Here is a 27,296-nt window from a genome sequence, read left to right on the forward strand (position 1 = left end):
GGCAGAAAAATTAAGTACAATTTACCTTGATATTTGAATTCAAAAGTTTTCACCCATCGGCTCTTAATGCATCGTGTTTCCTTCTGGAGCATCAGTGAATGTTTGAACCTTTTTTAATAGTTGAGTTTGAGTCCCTCAATTGTCCTCAGTATGAAAACACATACTGAGGACAATTGGGGTTATTTACAAATGGGGTTATTTTAATAAATTCAGCTATTGTTAACTAAATGCAAACATCTTTTATGTAAAATATCTTAATCAGGACAGTACTAAACAAAAAATAACATGCATTTTTTATTATCCCTCTTATTTTTTTTAAATAATTCTCATTTTCACAGATTCTGCAAGGGGTTCACATACTTTTTCATGCCACTGTAAATAAAGGTGACTTGTATGGAATTAAATAATTAATTATTATTATCATTTACAATGACCATTAAATGAATGAAAACTCATTCACAATAATTAAATGTATAGGTTTTTTGGTTGAAGAGATGCTTTATAACAAACTTTATAAAGAAAAATAAAAATTTAGAAAAAAATTTAAAGAAAAAAACTTTCAAAATTAATAGAGTCCTATGAATTTTTTTTTATACCATATTTTATATGATGTTCATACACTCTGAAAAATGCTGGGTTAAAAACAAGCCAAATTGGGTTGAAAATGGACAAACCCAGTGATTGGGCTGTTTTAACCCAGTGGTTGGGTTAAATGTTTGCCCAGCTTTCTGGGTAGTTTTATTTAACTCAACTATTGTATCAAAATTACTGTATTGCTTGCTTAAAATGAAGCCAAAATATGTTGGAATTAAAATTAATATGTTGGGTTTGTCCATTTTCAAGCCAACTTAGGTTTTTAAAGTGTACAGTGATATACCGAAAAAATCCTCACCAATCTGACAATCTGTCTAAAACTCACATTCAGGAATGGAACATTGTAGTATTGCTACAGCTACAGTAAGAACAAGTATATTAGTCAAAGTCAGACCGTCAAATCCCACATAGCCTTCAATGGCTGACAGCACATCAAATTAAAACAGATTAGTGCAACTGGATTTATCAGTTGGTCACCATCAGTTACAGACAAGAAAACAGCCGTTCTCCTGAACCCACTCCCACATCTCTGTTGATTAGGCTGAACACTGTTATTATAATTATACTGCTCTACTTTCCAGCCAGACGAACACACTTAACTTTTCGTTGTGTTTGTGCTGTTCAGTTTATGACTCAACTGTCATTTTCTCTTTTCATTCCGCCTACCTTTCCCATGTATCCCTTCCCGATGTCCTCCAGATGTAACTTTCACAGGAGCCACAGGAGACCGGCACAACTTCTATTAATCTGAGAGTGATCTTGGAGTCCAAGCAGAAAAGGGCCTAAAATATGAGCTGCCTTTGACACAAGGGTTACGATGATCTTTACTCTGGCTCTGAGAGGCGAGCACAGCTAATTTGCTCAAGAGCAAAATGGTTGACCTATAAATAATTTTCTCTGCATCAAATGACAAACATGTCCAAAATGCTAGAGCTGTGGATGGTATGTGCCGTGTGCACCAGAGCGTATTATCAGCTTGCATTGCCCATCTATCTGAGCAAAAATTCTCTAAAACTCATTTCCAGCCCTTTGAACTTTATTTACCAACCGAGGCAACGTGCCATCATATGAACCTGGCTATATTAAAGTCGGAGATAGGACTTCCTGAGGATTCCAGATCGGGTTGACTCCAGAAGACTTGAATATTTCAGCCAAAATGGTGCATTATAATTCAGCTGGTTTTTCCCCTACATTCTTGATGGAGTCAAATCCTAATGTGTTCTTTGATAAGCCCAGTGCCATTGATTACATTGAGGTGGCGTTGACATACTTATAAATGAGTGCTCTGGCACTTGCTCTGACCTCTCACCACTTCACGGTTTCCCATTAATTGAGATAGTGCTGTGGCACATTTTCACGGACTCATGGAGACTGGCATTAATTTTGCTCATGTGTTAACTCAACATTGAATCACACCAACTGCCACATGAATACAAATGCTGTATGCAAATCGCAGTGGAGAGTTTTTGCTCCTTTATAATCATAGAAATGACCACCCCCCCCCCCAAAAAAAAAAAACACCCCTTATGGTAAAACCTTACAATGAAGTGTAGTTTGTGTCAAAGTAATGAAGTGTTGACATGGCATGGAAATTCACTATGAATTATTTTTTACATGCATCTTAATAATCAGGGCCGGCCCGTGGCATAGGCGACATAGGCAGTTGCCTAGGGCACAAAATGACTGGGGGGGTCAATACTGACAATTAAGAATTTTAGTACTGATCGATCATCGAACTGATTAAAATAATGTTAGAATAAAATTGACATCAACGAAAAATCATAAGATTTGACAACATGTCATGTTGGACTAACTGAAACACTTTCTGCATCATGACGTAATTGTAATACATCATCATAATGCATTAATTATGCATGGTACACGCAGTTAAAAATAGTTTTGCCATTTATGTGCTCTGAAAGTATCATTTCTAAAAAATGACTTAAAAAAGAAAATTATCGGGGGCACAAAGCAGGAAGCGACGCAAAGAAGAGGAGCAGAAAAAAGAGCAATATACAGGTAAGAATCACAGGTTAATCACTGTGTATTAGCCCGTGATGTTTATGCAGAATTTTGAAATAGCATTTTTAGAACATCTTAACTGGCAACACTGACACTGTGGAACGTTTTTGCTTGAGTTAACTGCTCATTTATTTTTACTTTATTTTCTTTAAAATAAATGTTAGCTTCTATAATGTTGTTTTAATTTCAGTTACATTACATCTTGCTTTTAATTCACCAAAAAGTGCACTAAATGTCTTTTGAAAAAGACCACAACTAGAACTATAATAGTATTCATGAATTAAAATAATTTAAGTTCAAGTATGCCATTTTCCACAGTATGCACAAAATGGAAATGAAATGGGTATGCTAATTAGATTAACTAGTTAGCTTGCTGGCTAACATCTACAAATAAATTACAATATGTAGCCTTTATTGTTTTGAAACTCTTCTGTAATTCTGAAAATATAATAGTTTTTTGTTGATTCATTTTTGTGTTATTCTTCAGGTGACTTTAAATCAAATTTGTTTATTTATTATCACAATTTATTTACTACTTATTTATGTTAATACTTATCAGTATGTTATGCTGTGTTATATTATAGTAAAGTTTTGATTAATCTGCATTTTCTGGGGTTGGAAATCTAAAATCTCGTCTAGGGCACCAACAGAGCCTGGGCCGGCCCTGCTTAATAATCTTATTCCGAACAGTTTTCTTATTGAGTATTTTTTGACTGCATAATTTTTCACCAAAAACTCAATCTTCTGTTGAAACAATAGATTTGTATGGATCTGCCTCCATCTGATCAACAACCGATGGATAGAACCAAGTCCTTCACCTACGTTTTTTTTATTTTATTTTCAATAATCCATTTCACATGAATATATTTCACAATAAAGAAAAGACTGTTGTGACCTCCTTTTACAGCATTTATTTATCTAGGTAAATATTAACCTAACCTAATCCCATACAATTTTAACTTTTAAAGTTAAATTGATTAGTTAATATTATTTTGAACAAACATCAATGAACAATATATTTCTGAATTACAAGATTATTAAATTCTGTAGAATGTTGTTAATTATTAGTTCATGATACATATTGCATTAACTCACGTTAATAAACTAAACCTTACTGCGAAGTGTTAATTGTTTTTGCTCCCCCTCCCCCCATGAAAAAGGTTTGTGATAGAAAAACCCTTCAATATTTTGTTTGCTTCATAACTCAGCAGATGTGGGAGTATTCTGTATAAAGTTCATTCTAAATCCATGCCATCTCAACCCATCCTTCAGCTCTAGAGTCGCAAACAAGCTATGAATGTGGATTCCTCTCTGTAAGGGTAACATATCATTGTGAAAAACCGAACAAGGCTGGCTTTCTTTCATAAAAGTGCCGAAAACTCCCAGGTATGTATTAAGTACCCACTGAGAATAGTCTTTTAAGCCATTTTTTTTAAAAGGGGATGACCTTTGGGACAAAAAACGCCATCTTTAAAGTAAAGGACTTGTCACAGGGCACTACGTCCACTTTGGCCAGCTCTGACTCTTTCTGCCAAGACTCGGTCTGTGCTTTCTATGTGAAATCAACGCTGCAAAATGTTTGCTTTGGAACACCAAAGTGGAGAAAATTTTGATTGCATCGCTAACAGGAACCTGACAGAAGGGAAGGGTAAATTGCCTCTGTCAAAAAACATTTACCTTAAACATGTTTGCTAAAAATGTCTGCAGATTTCATTTTGTGAGAGCAGCTTGTTATTGTACGTTCTGTGTTTCTCTTTATTTGGAGACACAGAAACACTAACGTGTAATACGAATCCTCATGTGTGTCAATCTCTTGTCTGCCAGCTGAATGAATGAGTTCAGGTAGTAGCTCATTAGTCATTTACAAATATCACATGCACACACACACACATTTCCCGAATGCTTTCCCCCCAACCAATCTCTCTCTCTCCTTTCCTCTCTCCCTCATCTCCCCTCCCACTCTATGCTAGTGTGCGAGTAGCTCTCTCTCTCTCTCTACCCCTCGCAGGCACGCACTCTGTCAGTGGAGGAGAGGGTTTCGAAATCCAGCTGTAGCTCAAAGTGATCGCCTCCTTGGGCATATCCATCTAAGAGGATTCTGCCCTTTTTCCCCTCGTACCACTTTCTTTTGTTGTTCTGAACCTGTAGGATTTCTTTTTTTATCTGCCACTCAGGTTAGTGATATAGTGAGTGTTCTGCGGAAGAATAACAGAAGTTTTTCTTACATGGCTGAAGCACCTGCCTATCTCATTTACGCTTTTTTATTGACGTGATCTGTGTGTCCTAACGCACATGACACAGCTTAAGTAATTCCTTTTTGGTCTTCTGGAATTGTTTTATTTTGCCATACAAGGGTTTCTTGCTGACAACGTGGTAGGAATCCCTGAGTAAACTCTTCGGAGAGACCATGAGTTGGACTCATTATAAATGCTAAACGTCTGTCTGCTTGGAGCTACGCCATCTGTGGAATTCAATCAAGGTAAAGCATTATTTTTTTCTTCTTGTAGTGACATTATGTTTGACTCTGAATGTCATTTGTCCGAAATGCCTTAACTGCTATGGTAGATGAGCATATTTCATTAATTTGAGGGTGCTGGGACTAGTTTCAGATATTAAATATTTCATTTGATGCTTAGGTATTAATCATGTGATAGATATAGTTAATTAAAATCAGCTGACTTTAAAGCGATTATATCAAAAAGTGGGAACGTTAATCAACCTCTCAACCTAATTTTTCATTGATAAGAGTGTTTTTTTTTTTTTTTTTAAGAAATTAAGGCACACTAAAATATATATAACCATATATATACCATAGCTTATCATATTTTTTATATTATTATTTTATAATAATCATTTTATTAACATACAAAACAAGCCTTTAAAAGGAACTCAGGGCACATTAAAACATGTCTAAGCTTGTATTATATGTTAAAATGTACTAATTTTAAATAATTCTTTTATTTATAACTTACAAAACAAGCCTGTAATCAGAATTAAAGTCATATAAAATGTTTGACCTAATATATACACAAAAAATATATGTATCATCAGATTAATATGAATTTGATTTCTTTTTTAATCATTTTATTCATATTTGCAACTTACTTTTTAACCACTTTTGACCATTAATTCCTCTGTAGAGATGACCACTGTGTCAATGGAGCCCATAGTGGCGATGGTGGAAAAGATTTCCAATGTCACCGAGCGTCCAGTAGAAGCTTCTACTGAAGACATGGCTGCCACCTTCACCATTGGCACCATCCTGTCCCTAATGTGTCTGGTGGGTGTGTCTGGAAATATCTACACGCTCGTGGTCATGTGCCACTCCATGCGCTCGGCTGCCTCTATGTACATCTACATCATCAACCTGGCACTAGCTGATCTGCTTTACTTGCTCACGATTCCGTTTGTGGTATGCACTCATTTCCTGAAGGGATGGTACTTTGGAGACGCCGGGTGTCGGATCCTCATCAGCATGGACTTCCTTACCATGCATGCCAGCATTTTCACTCTGACAGTTATGAGCACAGAACGTTACTTTGCCGTACTCAAGCCTCTGGATACAGTCAAACGCTCCAAGAGCTACCGAAAAGCAATCGCCTTTCTGGTGTGGACAGCCTCGCTGATTCTCACCTTACCCATGATCATCAGCGTCCAGCTGATGACGGAGAGCTCCAAGCCAATGTGTCAACCCACCCTGAGCCCTCTCTCGTATAAAATCTACATCTCCTTTCTCTTTGGCACGAGCATTGTGGCTCCAGGGGTGATAATCGGGTACCTATACATACGCCTGGCACGAACTTACTGGATCTCCCAGACTGAGACTTTCAAGCAGACCAAGAAGCTCCCAAACCAGAAGGTCCTGTATCTGATCTTCACCATTGTGCTCCTGTTCTGGGCCTGCTTCCTACCTTTCTGGATTTGGCAGCTTCTAGGTCAGTTCCAGCCCGCGCTGGATCTCTCCACCAAGGCCAAGCGCAACATTAACTATCTGACCACCTGTCTGACCTACAGCAACAGTTGCATCAATCCGTTCCTCTACACCCTGCTCACCAAGAACTATAAGGATTACCTTCGCAAAAGACAGAGGACTTGGACGGCTGGCAGCTACCTCAACCGACGGAACCGCTTCCAGCGGTCGCCCCGTCGCTCCTTGTCCTCCAGCAGTCAGCAGTGCACGGAGAGCTTTGTTCTCGCACATACTTCTCACACCAACAATAGCAGTCTCTGAGGTAGGTCAATGACCTTGTCTTTTTGGCCTTCTATCGGAACTACATGCTGTTTTCCAGACAATCTAAGTCGATGTGAAAGATAAAGATCCTGTCTGAATAAAACCAAATATTCTAGAGTACAGCGGATCTGTTTTGAATCAAGCCAGGGCCAGACTGTTTTAGTTTTGTGGTCGTGGGTCTGATTTTAAGATCGGCACGTGTCGCTGCAAAGGGCTACAGATGAGATATGAGAACTTAAAATGCTTGACAAACCATTTTTGGTTGCTCATTATGATTTTTTTTTTTTTTTTTTTTTTCAAAACATGAGTACACGTATGACTAGATAATGCAGGTGAAGGACAGATGAACTGGAGAGACAATGAAATAAAATGCTTTTTGAATAGGTGAAATTGTATCATTGGATGAGTCACCATTCTATTTATTGTATGACAATCTTTCATTTATTTCAGCTCTAATATGTTATGTTTGCAATTTACAACAGATTTAAGTATCAAACATTTTGAAAAAAAAAAAAAAAAATGCATTAATTTATGTCTCGAGGCAGTAGTTCATAGATAATTGGTCATAATGCAACTGCTGGTCTGAATAAAATAGGCTACATGATAATTGGGTTCCACTGATTGGATCTCAGCACTAAATTACTCTCCAATCAGCAGACCTGCTGCCTTCAAGATGATCTACATGATACTGAATGCCTGCATCTTATGAATGACTGTAGACTGAAAGAATAAAGCTCTAACAAGGCTGAAATGGGCTATGAGGTTGAGTTAGAAACATTAACATTAACAAAAATAAATTACTTACAGTGTCTTTCTGCAATAATTCTGTCTGGAATCACTCAGGGAAGAAAAACAACAAAACTCCCTCTAGATTAGAACTTGATATAATCCTAAAATTTATTTTAATTTCCCTCCAAATGACAAAATTAAAAACAGAGCAGAGAAAGTAGAGAGGGGGAAAAAAGAACATACCAAAGCTCCTTTCTCATATTATATTCATTAAGATCTCTCAGATCCAATTTGGGTTTCATCGTGTCTTATTCAGCTTTGCGTTTAGCTTCAGCAGAGTATTTTTGTCATTAGGTTTTCTTTAACGCCCACTAAAGATAGAACAGGTAACCGAATTTTAAGATTCTTGATCGGGTTATCCGAATCCTTTTTGTATCATAAATACAAAATCTGTAATCATTTATATTGAAAAGAGTTCAGTCTTCATATGAACGATAATGTGCTGAAAAAATAAAATAATATAAAAGATCACAGCTTTTTGTGGTTCATGTTTGTGGTTCACATAATTATTTACTGCACATATAATGCAGCCTGATATGGTCATACATAATTTATTATTTTTACAACCACTGCAAAAACAAAAAAAATCTAAAAACATAAACACTGAGATTACTGGAATGCTAGTTTGAAGAAAAAGTTATAGTTCAAATTCTTTTTTTATATATATAGAAAGATATGAACAAATAAACCAGTTAACTGAAAAAAACAACAAATAAAATTTTAGAGAGCTGAACAAGAAAGTATCAAACAGTCGATTGAATCACTGCCATGATTACAATATCATAACTTCCCAGGTCTATACAGTTTGAGTTTCTTGTTTTTTTTGTTTTGCTTTTTTTCTTCTCAAAGTCATATTATGTTTCTGTTGTACAACTTCAGTGCACTACTGAGAGAGGAAATCAGTCAGCAGAGCAATGAAAATATTTTTCTGAGGTCTTGCTTCTTGGGTGGATTTTGATAATCTGTCTTTGGTGGGCCACATGACCCACGTTTAGGAAGTGATGGACATTGCCAGAAGGAAGACCTGTGTGTCCCTGCAGCTCTAAAAATAACCTGTCCTCTACAACAGCCTCTCCTGCAATGTCTCTATTTGGCGCAGACACTAAATCAACATTACGTGTAATGATTGCTCTTCCCCTGGGTTTAAATATTGATTCACCAACACTGAGGGTGTGAATACTATAATTAGGTGGGTGACAAATATCACTTCTATACCCGGTTTCACAGACAATGCTCATGCCTAGTCATAGAGTAAAATGCAATTTTGAGCTGTTTTAACTGAAAGCAACTTGCTCTGACATACCTTAAAATATGTCTGTGCCATTGTTTTCTCAAGATGCACACCAGTAATGTTTTTTTTTTTTCTATGGCATGTTTTAAAAAGCTATTTAAACGTCCTAACTGAACTAAGACCTAATCTAAGCCCTGTTTGTGAAACCAGGCCCTAATATCAAAATAACATGAAATTTAATTCTGAATTGACTTTGTTCATCATGTTACATATAATTTTGGTCACACTTTATATTAGGTGACCTTATCTATTATGTATTTACATTTAAATTAATCATTTGATACAATGCACTTATAATGTACATACATTTTACATTCTACTTATATTTTTAAAAAATACCTGCATGTAATTACATCTGTAATTCATTTCTATAATTACATTTATAATTACACTGCTGACCCATCCCTTACACCTTAATCCACCCTTAAACTTACCCATACCGCCAAACCTGTCCCTAACCTTAAAAAAAAAAAGTGTTTTGCAAAAAGGAACACAATAAGTACATTGTACTTATTTTTTTATGTAAGTACATAGTAGTTAAGGCCACCTAATATAAAGTGGGACCATAATTTTAGATGAACACGTCTTTTTTTTTGTCAATAATTTTAATTTAATTATAAATTAATACATAACGTTTCCATGGCATTCTGCCGAAAAAGCAAAAAACAAAACGTGAAGGTCAACATTTACATTTAGAATTGCTACCTTATCTATTTTTTGCATAGAAAATTTAGCTACATGAATAGCCTTTGGTGGTAACATCATTACCTGAATTTGCATCCATATAATCTTTTACTTAAGGCCTAGGAAATAACTTAAAAGTCACATTTAGCATTCAAATCAAAAGGAAGCGCAAAGACAAAGTGTCCCAGACAAAGCCCTAATTTGCTAACTACACTGTAAAAAAGAATTGTTGATCTAACTTAAAAAAAGTAAGTTTCCAGGTTCATTGAAATTAAAAATTTGAGTTAATACAATGAAGGCAATTGGTTTAGAAACTCAAAATATTATGTTATCTGAACCACATGAATTATTGAAGTTGATTTGACAAAAGAAAAAATATGATAAATCATAAAAATAACTTTTACAGTGTAGACTCAACAAAGTTATTATAGGTAAATTAAAGTTAAATTAAAAGGACCCCCATAGTTGTTTCAATCTGGAAACCAATATTTTTTCTGTCACCGAGTGAAAGACCTTATTTGTCTAGACGGTAGGCTGTTTCATCTGATACTGATCCAATAAGAATCCAAATCAATACATCTCATATATTCCAGGAGCTTTTCCAGACCATCTTGAGCCTAGAATGAGATACTCCTGGCAGAACAATTCTATGATGATGAACTGTTATGATCTTTGTAATCCAAAAATAAGAAGAATGGCTCATATTTCATCATACTCTATAAAAATAACTTTGGCTTGGTTCAGTAATCAATGTTTCACCTGCCTCACAAAAGCAGCAATCATGGATCAATTGATTTATAATTCACAATGATACCACAAATCTGCCCACTTTTCTACCCCAGTTGTGAGAGAACATCGGTGTAATTTGTTGCATTCTGGCTGAGAGTGCTATTTGTAGCTGAAAGCGTTACCATATTAGCCAAAGTATTTTGTAAATAAAATACTCCAGGGATAGGGGAAGGATGTGCAGAACTTGACGGATTCTGTCGGAATTTGCAGAAATATGCTGAGCTTCCCTTGAAGGGCTAGTAATAACAGCTTGAGCTGGGCAAGTGAAATACAAATGCAGTGGCTGCAGAAAGATTTAAATGTTTAGCTTTCAATTTGTTGGTAATTTTGAGTGAGATTCTTGTGCCATGGGCTGTAGGGGGGGGGCATTAGGAAAACAGGTTAAAGAAAATGAGTATCAGCAGGTTGTGCATCAAAATACGTCTTATAAAGTTTTGAGAATGCAAAGTCAGATTATGCATTATACATACACCACAGAGCTGCCTACATTATCTAATAAAAAATGACTGCAAGTGCAAACATTGCACAATTCTGGGTACGTCAGGATATCAGAAAGATATGCATTTGTTTGCCTTAAGATGATAGTGTTGCATCATTTTGTATTCCGAGTCAATATGGTGTGGGAGTATAGATGGCGGTAATGGAAATGAATCAAGAAACAGGTTCACTGAAGACCTTTTAAAGGCAGCAGCGTACTGACAATCCCAGGACAGCTGTCTGAGTTTATGAGGCCCCATTGCTCTTTTGTCCATGCTTGTAAATACCTTTCCAGTGACCCTGGCGGGGTCATCTTATCTCACACATACTGTACGTACGAACGCTTGTGAAAAATCCATTTATCTGCATTAATTATGATCTGTGCCTCTAAGTCGGATACTGAGATATCGATCACTATTTACAAGCCCACGGATTCCTTCTGTTCCGCCATTGATCCGAGCACTGTAATGTGTCAGGGTTTCCCCTTGAAGAGGACAGTGGTGAATGTGGCTTTCTCTGATATTAGAGGTTCACAGAGTTCCATCACCCCACGTCACCCGGCGGGCTACTGCAGTATCTGTCTTACGAGGAGAGGTGAATGATCTTCTACAAGGTCAGGCCATTACAGACAGTTGACACCGCCATCACTCTCGCAGCACGTAGCTGGTTTTAATGCACACATCTGCGCTAATGACTTTTTGTGAAGTAATCAGTGTGGCTCAGGTCCCTTCCATCTTTATCCTGTCAAATTGTACAGGAAACTCGCATGCTGTGCCAAAATGACCAGCTCTTTCCCATAAGCATTACCCCTTTCCTTTTGCAAACATTGCAAAACATTTTTGTTATGCAACTTAAGAAACATTACAGACTTCTTATCTTTGCATCTATAAATTTGTCCCCATTTTAGATGAAAAGAAACTATAAGTTTGGTTTTATTTTCTTGATTATTCCGATATCCACTGGAGGTTTGCCATGTTACGCTCAGATGTTTACATGAAAGCTTTTGTTTTAGTGCTTTGTCAGGCTTTGGCAATGTTAAAAACAAACGCTTGAATGATTGATGATTTAATGGTACTTTTTTTGTACCTGTTTTTTCCTGATGTTTTAAGATGATGAATGATAAATGTGACTCTAGGGTGAGAGATTACAGTGTGTACTACTCTGCCGGAATCACGTGTTGTACAAAAAGGAAAATGATTAAGGTTACTCTAAGACAGGTATTATCTGCAAAAACTTTAACTGTTTTCTCAAAACTGAGCACTATTTTACTGCACAGTTTTATAAAGTAATATTAGTATTAAACAATAATTTATTATATTATATTATATTATATTATATTATATTATATTATATTATATTATATTATATTATATTATATTATATTATATTATATTATATTATATTATATTATATTATTTATAGGGCTGTCGATTTAACGCGTTAATTAGATTAATTAAGTACGGTTAAAATTATTAACGTATTTAACGCACTTGCCCCGCCCCAGACCTATGTAGGTCATCTGACATTTCATACAGTTGATTGATGACTAATATAATGCGTTAGATAGACCTATAGAATGCAGTTAGAAGGTCCCTAAAATTAAAGATATGGAGCAAAAAATGCCCCTGTTTGGGTTTTTGTCTCATATTTAAACTAAATCACTCAATGCTGTTTTTCTGTCCAGAACAGCAAATGTGATATTGATTTTAGACAACATTTCAATAAATAAGTTAATATTGTGTTATTTTAGATACAATATTCTCTGTTTTGCTCAATTTTGTTAACGAGAATATAAAGACAAAGCTGAGCTTCAATGAACCATTCATAAAGAAAAACATTTACTTCACTCCTGAATGAATCAGCCATTTGAATGAATTGAATGAATGAATGACTCAATGGGCCCTATTTTAATGATCTAAGTGCATGGTTTAAAGCGCATGGCGTAAGTGCATTTAGTGTGCTGTTTCATGCTTTACACAATAATGACTTTTATCTTTTATCTTTTGGGAGTAATTTCTCATCCAAATTTGACGTGCAATTAATTTGCGATTAATTAGATTAATTAATTGCCACATCATATAATTAATTAGATAAAAAAATGTAATCGCTTGACATCCCTAATTATGTACTTAATGCAAGAGTGCACAGTGCGGATTTGTATACTACTTTTGGTAATTTGGGAGCTAAAAAAAAAAAGTTAAAGTTAAAAGTTAAAACAAAACATAATTCATAATTCAAAAAGAGCAAGCATAATTCATTCTGAGTGAATTCCCTGCATAATGTTCGACAAAGATGTCAAACAAGAAGCCCTTCAGTGCTTTTGCTACCCATAAAGATATGCACTGGTGTTTTTACTGTATGGACTGATAATGGCAGTTATCATATAAAAAGCATTTTGTCACACTGAGATTTTGCACTCGGTCACTTGGATAACTCAGGAATGTTCTTCAGAGCATGACTAAGCTTTTGAGACAAGGGTGTTACAATGGCAAGAGACAGATGAGAGAACAGGGATTACAAAGATCAACAAACGGGGCATTAGAAGGTCAGAGAGACCCATTAATAAAGGATTTAATAATTAAGCATTATCTTTACTGACATTGAGCATGGAAACAGAATGTTAAACACATACAGCACAGATATTAACCATCAGAGACTTTAAACTAATATTCATTAACAGGTATATTCTTTTGTTAAAGGCATTTCCCTCAGAAATGCATTGCAGTCCTGCGTATAAACATACCCATTTTTAAAATAATGTTTGTCTTATCTATCTGAATGATTTAAGGCAAGCTTTTGGTTGCAAAAGCCTACAATTGATGATGAGAAAAGTCAGAGCTGATAGTAATTACAAGCAGATGTTTTAAAAAAATAATGAGCAGATGTGATTCACAAGATTTTAGCCTCAAAGTTCAGCACTGTTGTCATGGATCGTGCCGTTTCCATGTATTCATAACATCGGTTTAGATGATGGATAGGGAATCCTACTTTAGAAGATAATCAACAATGTCACCACCAGATCTACCCCTGAAAGTTTGAAAACAATATGACCTGCTTTAAAGCTAACAAATACAAACTGTCTTCAAATCTGTTCCTTAATTAGTTTTGAAATACTTACTTCTGATGACCTGACAAACAGTATAAAATTAAGACAACATTATATCCCTTTTAAAGAGGAGTAGCTGCATTCATCCTCAATATTTGTTCAGTTTTAACTTCAGTGTTTGTGAACATGTGCCAATTTATATGCTAATTTTTCCCCTTTGTAACTAATAATGAAAACACTATTAGCCCACCTCACACATACCTCTTCTAAGAACCTTTTTTTTTTTTAGTTAGCTAAGTCTTTAAAGAATGACTTCCTATTAGACTAAACAAGTATTATTGACAGTGTGGTTAGGGCAAAGTGTTCAGTTCTCGAAGGGTGTTTGTATAAGGGAAAAAAATATACAGTGAATACAGTGGGGTCCAAATGTCTGAGCACTAGAGGAATTGCTTTTATTTGCATTTTTCTAATTAACAAAATATGCCGATTACAGAGCGGTTTGAGAAGGAATCTATGTCAATCCACTCATGCTGTTCTAGACCAGGCTTTTTAGCCTGTGCGTTGCTTGTTTGATATGCAAAACTTGTGTTTGGCTTCTTTTGGAACTGTTTTAGTTGGCGGAGAAGAAATATATGAATAACTAATTGGCCAATTTTTGTCTGAAATGAAATTATTTGTTTATGGAAGTGTTATGTAAAACAATGCCATAATATAGTACTATACAGATTTTTTTTATTACATTTTATTTTTATTTAATTTAACTCTTTATGTTCTCTCAGATCTGTTTGTCCCTTTTCCTGCCATAACATTTGCTTACTGCAATAGCCGAGGAGTATATTTTGTTAGCTAAGATGTGTGAGTTTCCCAATGCCATGTGAAACACTCAGTGAGGAACTGGATCACAGGGTCATCTGATCCACAGAGTATCAGTAATGAAATAGCACAGCAGCTCTGTATTCTGAATTCCACAGGTGTAAGGCAATTAAATCAAAGATTCAGAGTAGTGGGATGTATTTTCTTACAGAATGTGAATCAAATAGGTTGTGCAAAAATATGGTACACTGTGTGCTGACCCTGTGTTTGTCCATCTTGTCTTTTCTGCAACTGCATGGCTGTGCCTGTACAGTTCATTATGAAACACTCAACATTGCTGATGCCCCCTGATCTTTGTCGCAATGTCCTTTTACTCCCTTAAAGCAAAAGTTAAAATAATCACCCTCATGCTGTTCCACTTTTCTTCCCTCTGTGGAACATAAAAGAAGATATTTTGATTTTGATTATTTTTTTAGTTTTTTTGTATGTGTGTGGTTTATCTTCTTTTGTGTTCTGCAAAAGTTCTGCAAAAGAAAAGAAGGAAGGAAACCAAAACACCTGAGACAATGACAAAGCAAAACTTCTATAAATGCACATGTTTCACCTGATTTTTTTTTTCACCCTTTTCTACTTTTAAATTCACCCTTTGTGTACTTGAGAACTCTAGCAAACTTTGAAATGGTTCTATTTTGACACTTCTGTTTCCCAGAAATGAAATGTGAAAATAGATTGTGTATGACCTTAAAGGTGCTGTAGGCGGTTCTCATTTTTCCTAATTCTGCTGGGCTTAACCACCCCCATAACTCGACCGCATACCCTTTTCTCCAAAACTTCCAAAGACGTGACTGCAAACCAAAATGAGCAACTGACAAAACTTTCAGATTTACATACCTTTTATTGCTTGTAGCTTCATCGCTTTGAGTCTGGTTTGGACACTGTGTGAGGCATCACCGAGACACGCTGATTCCTTAGGACACCCATTTCTGTGCTATCTGTAAGGAAATAGAGACATTTTATGTGTGACATTCCAAAAAGCCACTTACCGCACATATAAAGACAAGTAAAACACATATAAAAGTCACTTTTTGCTATTTCTTAACAGTCTCTGATTCCCCTTGGCATCTTCTTAGGGCTTTCTGGAAGTTGAAAATTTGGCTGACGGCTCCAGTAACACACATTAACACATCTATACACACACTCACACCTCATAATTTTACCATAATCCTATCGCTGCAGCCCATGCTGTGAGTTTCTCTTTTCCCACAGATCAGAGCGGTGAAGCAGAAGCTTTCGGGCTTGTTTTGAATGGAGAGGAAGTCCTTGAAGGTGTTGCTGCTGAACTTATGGGGATCAGCAGGGTGGGCCAATAATTAGAGTTATGTGGAGTGACCGGGAGGAGCGGAAAGAGGAAAACTGCGAGCTGGGACGATGCCGCAGTGCAAGCCCAGAGCAGGGAACACAGGATAGGGCAGGGTGACTCTTAGGAGAGTTATAGCTCCACACTGATTCCAGGTGCTGTGCGCTGAGTGGTTTTGTTTTTGTAAGTGCTCAGAGAGGGAGGGCATTGCCGCAGCGGGTATTCTCTCAGGTGCTGGAACCATTAAGGCAACAGGAACTCAGAGATGATATATGGTCTTGATGCACGTTCCAAGAAAGATAAATAAAGTCTGTGCAAGCAGCCTTTGTGTGGCCTTCTGCCCTTTGAGATTCAGTGGGGACACAAAGAGCTGGATTGAACAATGATGATTGTGGTGCAATCGTGTCCTCTGCAGTTAACTTATAAACACATTGTCCTCTGTAAAATGACTGTTGTTGCAGAACAAATCACTTGTTTAATTGTCCTGGACTGCTTGTTTATGTTTGCGAAGAACATCAGTTCAATTAATCTCAGCTGGAAGTAAAAGGTTTTGCAGGCTCAATGGTTTATGTAATTGTATCCCGTATTAAAGGGTTAGTGCACCTAAAAATGAAATTTCTGTCATTAATTACTCACCCTCATGTCGTTCCACACACATAAGACCTTCGTTCATCTTCAGAACACAAATTAAGATATTTTTTGATAAAATCTGAGAGGTTTTTTTTATCTCCCATTGAAAGCAACGAAATTACCACATTCAAGGTCCAGAGAAGTAGTAAAGACATTGTTAAAATAGTCAACGTGACTACAGTGGCTCAACCTTAAAGGATTAGTCCACTTTTAAATACTTTTCCTGATAAATTTACTCACCCCCATGTCATCCAAGATGTTCATGTCTTTCTTTCGTCAGTCGAAAAGAAATGAAGGTTTTTGAGGAAAACATTCCAGGATTTTTCTCCTTACAGTGGATTTCAATGGCTACCAACAGGTTGAAGGTCAAAATTACAGTTTCAGTGCAGCTTCAAGGGCTTTAAACGATACCAGATGAGTAATAAGGGTCTTATCTAGCGAATCGATCGGTCATTTTCGAAAAAAATACAACCGTTTATGCTTTATAAACAAAATATTGCCTTGAACGTACTTTCCGCTTCCGCATTCTTCATAACGGTTACGCTGAATGTCCTACGCCTTCCCTATTCAAGTTACGGAAAAAAACGAAACTGGCGCCGCGTTCGTTCCGTAAGTAGAATAGGGAAGGCGTAGAACATTCAGCGTAAGCGTTATGAAGAATGCGGAAGCGGAAAGTACGTTCAATGCGATATTTTGTTTATAAAGCATAAACGGTTGTATTTTTTTCAAAAATGACCGATCGATTCGCTAGATAAGACCCTTATTACTCATCTGGTATCGTTTAAAGCCCTTGAAGCTGCACTGAAACTGTAATTTTGACCTTCAATCTGTTGGTAGCCATCCACTGTAAGGAGAAAACTCCTGGAATGTTTTCCTCAAAAACCTTAATTTCTTTTCGACTGACGAAAGAAAGACATGAACATCTTGGATGACATGGGGGTGAGTAAATTTATCAGGAAAGGTGTATTTAAAAGTGGACTAATCCTTTAATGTTATGAAGTGATAAGAATAGTTTTTGTGCGATATTGTTAAATAAAGTCATTATTTTTGTTTTGTTTTTGCGTGCAAAATGTATTCTCGTAGCTTCATAACATTAAGGTTGAACCACTGTAGTCACGTTGACTATTTTAACAATGTCTTTAGTACTTCACTGGACCTTGAATGTGGTAATAAAATAAAAAAATCTCTTGGATTTTATTAAAAATATCTTAATTTGTGTTCCGAAGATGAATGGGGTCTTGCGGGTTTGGAACGACATGAGGGTGAGTACTTAGTGACAGAAATTTCATTTTTGGGTGAAATAACCCTTTAAGATTCCCCATCTTTTTGTACCCCAATGTGCAAATTGTAAGAGATGGCAGACCTTCATGGTAAATTATTTTAAGTGTGACTCATAGCTTATGGAACTGATGTATCTGTGTGTGTGCCTGTACTTCAGCCTTGAAAGGGTAATGGGGAAAACGAATGCACTTTTCACACTACCTCAGAATTACAGCTGTATGCTGTCCAAGCCACATGGTCTCTAAACTGATAATCACAGGCCAATAGAGATTATTCGTTTGACAGAGGGACTGTGGTTTTCTGTGATACTGCCGAATTGTGATTTGCATGGGAAATCTAAAGTGATAATCATGTATGGGGAAAGTCTGAACACACAGTACAACTCACTTCCTGTTAGATGTCACTTTACAGGACCATGAGATATCAGACTGGCTTAGAATTATCACAACTTCCTCATATCTTCACTGATCAGTAGATTTTACTGCACTTATGCAAATAAGTTTTAAACATATTCAGGACACTAATCACTGACAGTCCTATGCTACACTTCGTGTAAAATTATTTTAAACTACATTTTAATAGGAATAACAATAATTTTGTGATGGATGTTGCAAATTTATGTTTCATATAAAAATAATTTAAACTGCATTTTTGCCCATTATTTTAGAATTATTATGCATGCAGTTTTTATGACCTCATAAAGATTGTCTTGTCACACTGCAGGACTATTTGAAGTGAAATAATGAACACAAAAAGGGATTTAAAATTTGACCAGTCAAAGTACCTAAAATATACACTATCCTTTCATAAATGTATTTAAATATTTACTAAAAATATTGATCTTAATTAAAAGAATGTGCATGGACATGTTATGCGTCAACGATCCATACTCTAAATTGCAACCAAAACTCTTGATCATTTATTTGTCTGCTACTCATTAAAACTGTATTTTTAAACATATGCACAAATAAATAAATGAATTACTGAATGTTAATATTCTGTATTATCTATATGCTCTACCTTGCACTGGTGTATATAATGTAGAAGAAGAGAAAGTAATTCATTCATCACACCCCTATGGCTCTGTGATAATCTCCTAAATAAAGACACTGATTTGACAGCCGCTGATTTGTGGGTTTTCACACTGAAATATTTAGTGAGCGAGCTTCTTTATGGCCTGTGATTTTCTTTAGTGTGTCCTTGCAGGAGAAAGTGACCTAGACAGAGGTGTCAAGCAGCTTTAAAAAGGAATGTGGTTCTCGTGCCCTCTGGCTCAGATCATATTGCAGGCTTATGTCATGTTCCCCTGAGATATGCTCTTCAATTCACAGCTGACTGTCTCCTCGGTGGTCAAAGTCCCAAGGCATCCCAATAATCACTTACCCCTTAACAAAATACATCACAAAGCCACATAACACTTGCTATAACAAACACATCTGCACTAAATTTGGTTTCCTGAGGATTCCAGAAAACATTATTAGTGGAATAATCTGAAAAATTATCTCGGTTATGAGGTGCTACGCTTCATTCGCTCAAGTCTCATTTAGTCAATTACATACTTGCAGGGGTTAAATTAGGATTTTGGAGGTGTGGGAACCTGCTAATGAAAAAAATATATCAATATGAAACTCACGTGTAATAGTACTATATATATGATGGGTCATTTTTTGTCCAAAGGCCTTAATAATAAGAAGAAACAAAGACATGACATCCAAAGTATGTAAGGTAGTACAACTGGATCACATTTATTGAATCCAAATGGTTTTAATTATATTTTCCTACATATAAAGGTATTTTAAAGATGTGTCAAAAGGTCATTCGGTTTAACCATCCAAAGGCCAATACAGCCATTTAATTTGTGATTAAAACATCTTAAAATGTAATAAATGTATATATTTTTTATCATGGCATGAATTTATAACATCATATATCAACATAGTGCAAAGTGTCATTAAAAATATGTGTAGAAGCTGTTGCTTTGTTATGAGAACAATGTCCGGAAAAATAAATTTAATTGATGTCATTGGGAGTAACCAATATAAAGGGACCATTTTGTTGTCATGCTGTCAGTATCATGTGACAGGATGTAACATCATTCAGACACCTGCAAAGGACCACATGGTCATGAAGCAAAGTAACTAACTCTCTTTTAACTATTTGAATAATTCATGTTTTCATTTGCTAATACGCATGTCCCAAAACTTCAGGTCATTCGGTACAACTGCTATAAAACATGGAAAATGTTATAATATTTTAAAACTTGTACTAAATATAAAATTTTTGATTGTCCTTTTGCTAGCTAGCTAGATAGCAGTCTGTTAGCATTGTTTGAAAATATTGTCTTTCGGTATAACCAAAAAAGTGTCATTCGGTAAAACCGAAATTTTGGTTAAACCGAATGACTTTTTTGGTGACAAATTTTGTCCATCTTGTAAAAAATGACAAATGCAGTGTTAATTTATTATAAAAACCACATAATCACATTGGTAACACTTAATAAAACTTGAAAACGAATTATATCCCCATTATGTTTTTTACACTTATATATAATTTATTCCTGTGATGCAAAGCTGAATTTTCAGCATCGTTACTCCAGTCTTCAGTGTCACATGATCCTTCAGAAATCATTCTAATATGCTAATCTGCTGCTCAAGAAACATTTAATGTGTACAATTGTACAAAATATTTGTGTACAATATTTTTTTTTCAGGATTATTTGATGAATAGAAAGTTCAAAAGAACAGTGTTTATCTGAAATCTAATCTTTTGTAACATTATAAATGTCTTTACTGCCACTTTTGATTGATTTAATGCATCCTTGCTGAATAAAAGTATTCAATTCTTTAATTTCTTTTCAAAAAAATAAAAATTCTTACTGACCCCAAACTTTTGAATGGTAGTGTATAATGTTACAGAAGTTTTGTATTTCAGATAAATGCTGTTCTTTTGAACTTTCTATTCATCAAGGAATCCTGAAAAAAAAGTACACAACTGTTTTCAACATTGAAAATAATCATACATGTTTATTGAGCAGCAAATCAGCATATTAGAATGATTTCTGAAGGATCATGTGACACTGAAGACTGGAGTAACGATGCTGAAAATTCAGCTTTGCATCACAGGAATAAATTACTTTGTCAAATATATTTAAATAGTACACAGTTATTTTAAATTGTAATAATATTTCACAATATTACTGTTTTTTACTGTATTTTTAATTGAATAAATGTAGCCTTGGTGAGCAGACGAAACTTCTTTTAAAAACATTAAAAATCTTCGTGGTTCCAAACTTTTGGACTGTACTGTGTGTGTATATATATATATATATATATATATATATATATATATATATATATATATATATATATATATATATATATATATATATATATGTGCAGGAATTGTATGTGAATGTCTTTCCAGGATCATTCCAGCTCATAGTAATCCTTACTTGCTTGGCACTAAGTTAATTTAATTTGTACATAATAGCTGTTACCTTTCGTGAAATGTCAGCTTTTGAAGTCTTTCTTGGGTGGTCTTGCGTGTTCAGTGCTTTAAAAAACGGCTTTTGACTGCCTGCTGTTAATTCTGACTGGACGCCGATGAGAAAAAGAGGATTTTCAGTCAAATATTAGTTTAGACTTACTGTTCCTTTTCAAACAATTAGTTACAAACTATTTTTTAATAATGTGAGTATTAGTGCCATAATGATTGTTTTGTGAATAGAGTTGTATGCTACCCAGCAATGATTTATAAGCAACAGGGGACGTCTAGAAAACATCTGGATTTAGCTGATTGACTAAGCCATTAAGAAATGATCTTTCCCAATGGTTTGGGTAAAAGCCTAAAGAAAGTGATGGCGCAGACTGCTTCAGACTAGCTGTTACACACTAGACTGCATGTAGTCTGTCCAAGAAGCAGGAATGTGTATTATTATGAGGTGCAGTAGGTTAGATTGCTCAAGAAACTTGGCAGGCATCCTACAAAGATAATAAATGAAGATTAACCCTAAACTAAACACATGTAAATACAAAAGCAAGCACAAACACTATGATCTGCTACTGGCTGAATGAAAACACCATGTGTGAGTATCAGTGGGTGCCTGCAGATGCAAAGCTTATTAAAATCTGTTCACAAGAGTTGAAGGTTGAAATGGTGCCTGAATTTCGTTAATTAGATCTTCCCTGAATTCTTACGGCAAAAGGCAGCCAGCCAGTGCACCTCTATTGAATGAAAGTGGCATTAAGTAACATCACTAGTCTTAAGCTTTTAGTCTTAGTTCCCATTCTAAATATTCTAAAACTGCATTTCAATGATGAACTTTAAGATGAAAAAAAACATGGCATGACAGCGGCTGTGTCCCAAATGGCACACTTGACATGTTTTTGCATTCTTGAGTTGGTTATGTTTGTCCTTGGAATCCAAGGCACTGAAGGGTGTCCCATTTGTCATCTTACGTTTCAAAAGAGTGCTCATGACTGCTGCCCTTGCAACCGCTACATGCCCTTGATGCACACTTCAGCGTTGATGCGGACAGTGCATTCAGATTACTTTCTGACAGTTTATGCACCATTGTCATTAGAAAGAGTGTAGACTTCAAGGGCTGAAAGGGTTTGGGGTAACATCTGGCACAAAGGACTTCAAGGTTCCCTAGAACTTTTTTTTTAAAAGATGTAATATAAGTCTAAGGTGTCCCCTGAATGTGTCTGTGAAGTTTCAGCTCAAAATACCCCATAGATTTTTTTAATTCATTTTTTTAACTGCCTATTTTGGGGCATAATTAGAAATGAGCCGATTCAGGGTGTGTGGCCCTTTAAATCTGGTGCTCCACGCCCCAAGAGCTCGCGCTTGCCTTAAACAACATAAAAAAAAAGTTCAAACAGCTAATATAACCCTCAAAATGGATCTTTACAAAGTGTTCGTCATGCAGCATGTCTAATCGCGTAAGTACAGTGTTTATTTTGATGTTTACATTTGATTCTGAATGAGTTTGAGGCTGTGCTCCGTGGCTAACGGCTAATGCTACACTGTTGGAGAGATTTATAAAGAATGGAGTTGTGTTTATGCATTATACAGACTGCAAGTGTTTAAAAATGAAAATAGCGACGGCTCTTGTCTCCGTGAATACAGTAAGAAACGATGGTAACTTTAACCACATTTAACAGTACATTAGCAACATGCTAACGAAACATTTAGAAAAACAATTTACAAATATCACTAAAAATATCATGTTATCATGAATCATGTCAGTTATTATTGCTCCATCTGCCATTTTTTGCTGTTGTCCTTGCTTGCTTACCTAGTCTGTTGATTCAGCTCTGCACATCCAGACATTAATACTGGCTGCCCTTGTCTAATGCCTTTCATAATGTTGGGAACATGGGCTGGCATATGCAAATATTGGGGGCGTACACCCCGACTGTTACGTTACAGTCGGTGTTATGTTGAGATTCGCCTGTTCTTCGGAGGTCTTTTAAACAAATGAGATTTATATAAGAAGGAGGAAACAATGGAGCTTGAGACTCACTGTATGTCATTTCCATGTACTGAACTCTTGTTATTTAACTATGCCGAGGTAAATTCAATTTTTGAATCTAGGGCACCTTTAAAACTATGTACTGTCATCTTTTACTCATTCATGTTGTTGCAAACCTGTATAACTTTCCTGCTTCTGAGGAACATAAAAGAAGATATTATGAAGAATGTATCAATGGATTTTATCATAATGAAAGTCAGTGGGGTCCAATGCTATTGATTTCTTCAGTATATATATATTTTGTTCTTTCTTAAGATTAACTACATCTCTGTCATGACAACTCTCTGAGTGTTTGGCATGGTAATGGGTATGACAATGTTGATATGTTTGGTCTTGGCGGAATAGATCTGCTGCGCTGCTGCTTTTATTGCTGCTGCTGCAGAGCAAGTACAGGATATTATATTGCTAATACATACACAACACACTACTGTGACCAAGTAGGACATGCTGCTGCTGTACAATATAGCGTACATGAATTACCCATAGCAGATCTATACAGGTGGAGCTGGGGAAGATGGAGGGTTTCTGAAGCGTGCTGCACTGCTAAGGCAATGCTACCAAAGTATTTTGAAGGTTGAGCATGCAAGCTCATCGGCTACTGGTACAGCAGGAACCAATCAGCTGTGCCCTATAGATAACGATGTGATTACGAGCAGGTTGAGTTAAAGGGTTAGTTCACCCAAAAATGAAAATTCTGTCATTAATTACTCACCTTCATGTCGTTCCATACCCGTAAGACCTTCGTTCATCTTCGGGAACACAAATTAAGATATTTTTGATAAAATCTGATGGCTCAGTGAGGCCTGCATTGACAGCAAGTTAATTTACACTTTCAAATACCCAGAAAGTTACTAAAGACATATTTAAAACAGTTCATGTGACTGCAGTCATTCAACCTCAATGTTATGAAGCGACGAGAATACTTTTTGTGTACTTTTCTTTAGTGATGGGCACTGCTTCATTATGCTTAGAAGCTTTACGAATCTTTTGTTTCGAATCAGTGGTTCGGAGCGTGTATCAAACTGCCAAAGTCATGTGAACCATTGAAATTTCGAAACGTTTATGACGTAACGAAGCCTCGTTTACATGACTTTGGCAGTTGATACATGCTCCAAACCACTGATTCAAAACAAAAGATTCATAAAGCTTCAAAGCTTCATGAAGCAGTGTTTTGAAATCCATCACTAGATATTGTTGAATAAAGTCGTTATTTTGGGGGTTTTTTTGGCGCACAAAAAGTATTCTCATCATAACATTAAGGTTGAACATCTGTAGTCACACAAACTGTTTTAAATATGTCTGTAGTAACTTTCTGGGCGTCTGAAAGTGTTAATTATCTTGCTGTCAATACAGGCCTCACTGAGCCATCGGATTTTATCAAAAATATCTTAACTTGTGTTCCGAAGATGAACGAAGGTCTTACAGGTGTGGAACAACATGATGGTCCCTTTAAAGAACCTATTAGCCTGCATCATCTAGAGTTTCATGACAGAACTTTGTATGCATTCTTTACCATTGTAATCAGAAATTACTTTCAGAAAATTAAATTTACATTGGTCTAGCCACTGGTTGATTCAAAACGAATTCAAAAAGAATGTTTGTAAAGAGCTTCCATGTAAAGTAAGTTCAATCAATTTGAAAAATAAACAAGTTGTCTACTTTAAAATCATGTCTGGTAACTCTGGTTTCATTGTAATTATACCTGAATGCAATCACACTTGTTTTACTGACCTTTAACATGGGTTCAGTCGTGAAGAATGTAGTGGCTTGTACAAAAGAGACATGATTCACAGGTTTAAATGATACAGCTGCTGTTCAAGCTCAATCCTGTATAAAAGCTGAATGAAAAGCATGATTAGAGCCAGATCACCAAGGTTCCCACATGGTTTATCTTATCCAACTTTACTTAGACTGTCCAAAAATTTGCCTTTTTCATTACCGGTTCTGCAATGTTAATCACAGATGTGCTCTTTCAGTGAATGTTGCGATACTGCCTGTTATTTCCTGCATCCTTGGTAATTATTCAGAGCACCTGTGGTGTGAATAAATCGTTAGGGTTGTGAGTATAAACCTAGGTTGGAAATATTTTAACGGTAGAGATAATGGTTTCTTTTTCCTTTTAAACTAATCAGGATTTTATTTAATGTAAGTTTGCAAACATATAAATACGCAAAGCTGTTTGCCAGAAACTGCTTATGATGAAGTTATCCTCCTATGCGTTATCTCCTCTGAGCAAAGCCCTGACCTTTGAAAAAATCACCCGCGGTCTTTAAGATCATGTGTTCCAATTAGCATCCATCGCATCCCTGCACTTGAGACATTATGCCATGGAAAAGTCACTATTGGAAAAAAGTTTTCAGAGAAATGGCTATTTATGGCAAGCATTAGTTTAAAAGGACACAGAGAACATGACTAGGTGATGACATTATTGTTTCACCCGAAAGTGAACAGTGATTACATGTTGTTCTTCGCCGCAGCATGTGTGCGACAGTGTAGTAAACAACCTGAGATTAATTAGAAGGACATCTGTAAAGCTGCTTGGAGATCTTAATTATTTCCACTTGTGTTTCGATCGTAGATCCTGGAAAAAAAAGGCAAACAGTATTTAAATTCGATTCGGTCTCCTCATGTGTTCTGTTTCCCCAAGGGTCTTTTTTTTTTTTTTAATATATAGTCATATATTACTTTCCACTTGTGTTACTGAACCCTGTCTTTGTTTTGTACAGTTCAGTATGTGGCGTCATCTTGCTTATTGAAGGGTGGCACGTAAGTAATGCAAGTGTGCCGCAGTGTTTCCATTTTTTTCTGCAACTGTTGGGCAGAATCAGAACCAGAACAAATTCAAATATGGGACCCTGTGAGCTCAGCCGAATCCTGCAACCTTGAATTTTGTTGAGAGTCAGAAAATGTATTCAGAATGCCAGCACATGCAATCTTACTTTATACCCAACTATTACTCATTTTAAGGCAACTAAATGAAAGTACATACAGTGCGACTGTGGAATAAACTACAATGGGAATGTGAAAGAAACTGCAGAAGACTATTAAGTAAACAGAAAATTGCTATACACCAGGGTGTTACGCAGTTTTAGTGAAGTAAGACCCAGAAAGGTTCTCGCTAGGGTATTTTGTAGCCTTCATAATGATGTAAGGTCCATTACTGCAGCAGTTAAGAAACAATTATCCTATTCCAGATCCAGAAGGGTGTAAAAATTTTGGATCTAAGTTTTGTGCTCTATTTTCAGCTCTCAATAGATACAGCAAAGGAATTCACAAAGGAAGGAAGAACGAAGGAACACCCCAAATTTCCACCAGTGTGTATTTGTCCATTTATGGCAATGTAAGTGTCTAACAAATTGAACCTACTACTGTTCAAATTTTGGGGGTTGGTGAGTATTTTAAATGTTTATGAAAGAACTCTTATGCTCACAAAGGCTATATTTATTTGATCAAAAATATGGTAAAACCAACAATACTGTGAAATATTATTATAGTTTAAAAAACTGACTTCAGTGTCACAGGATTCTTCAGATATCATTCTAATATGCTGATTTGGTCCTAAAGAAACATTTTTTGTTTTATTATTATTATTATTATCAATGTTGATAACAGTGTTGCTTAATATTTTTGTGGAAAAATTTCAACTTTTTTTTTTTTCAGGGTTCTTTCATGAACAGAAAGTTTAAAAGAACAGTGTTTATTTGAAACAGAAATCTTTTGAAACAGAGAAACTGTCTTTACTGTGACTTTTGATCA

The 27,296-nt window shown here is 35.8% G+C and overlaps 1 protein-coding gene and 1 long non-coding RNA gene across 2 annotated transcripts in view; one reads left to right on the forward strand and one right to left on the reverse strand.

Annotated features, from left to right (window-relative positions):
• The window catches only part of LOC125255132, a 69,593-nt gene extending 52,974 nt beyond the window's left edge, over positions 1-16,619 (reverse strand). The window contains exons 1-2 of the long non-coding RNA XR_007181838.1: positions 15,954-16,619; positions 15,628-15,728 (exon numbers count right to left, since the gene is read on the reverse strand). This is a non-coding gene — a long non-coding RNA (uncharacterized LOC125255132). The remainder of the gene's footprint in view (positions 1-15,627; positions 15,729-15,953) is intronic.
• The window catches only part of LOC125255131 (urotensin-2 receptor), a 37,085-nt gene continuing 11,911 nt past the window's right edge, over positions 2,123-27,296 (forward strand). Inside the window, exons 1-2 of the mRNA XM_048170127.1 lie at positions 2,123-5,095; positions 5,757-6,848. Of these exons, the coding sequence (XP_048026084.1) occupies positions 5,044-5,095; positions 5,757-6,847 (1,143 nt within the window). The 5' untranslated portion in view covers positions 2,123-5,043 and the 3' untranslated portion in view covers position 6,848. The remainder of the gene's footprint in view (positions 5,096-5,756; positions 6,849-27,296) is intronic.

Source organism: Megalobrama amblycephala, linkage group LG20, assembly GCF_018812025.1.
Source record: "Megalobrama amblycephala isolate DHTTF-2021 linkage group LG20, ASM1881202v1, whole genome shotgun sequence".
In the NCBI taxonomy this organism is placed as follows: Eukaryota; Metazoa; Chordata; class Actinopteri; order Cypriniformes; family Xenocyprididae; genus Megalobrama; species Megalobrama amblycephala.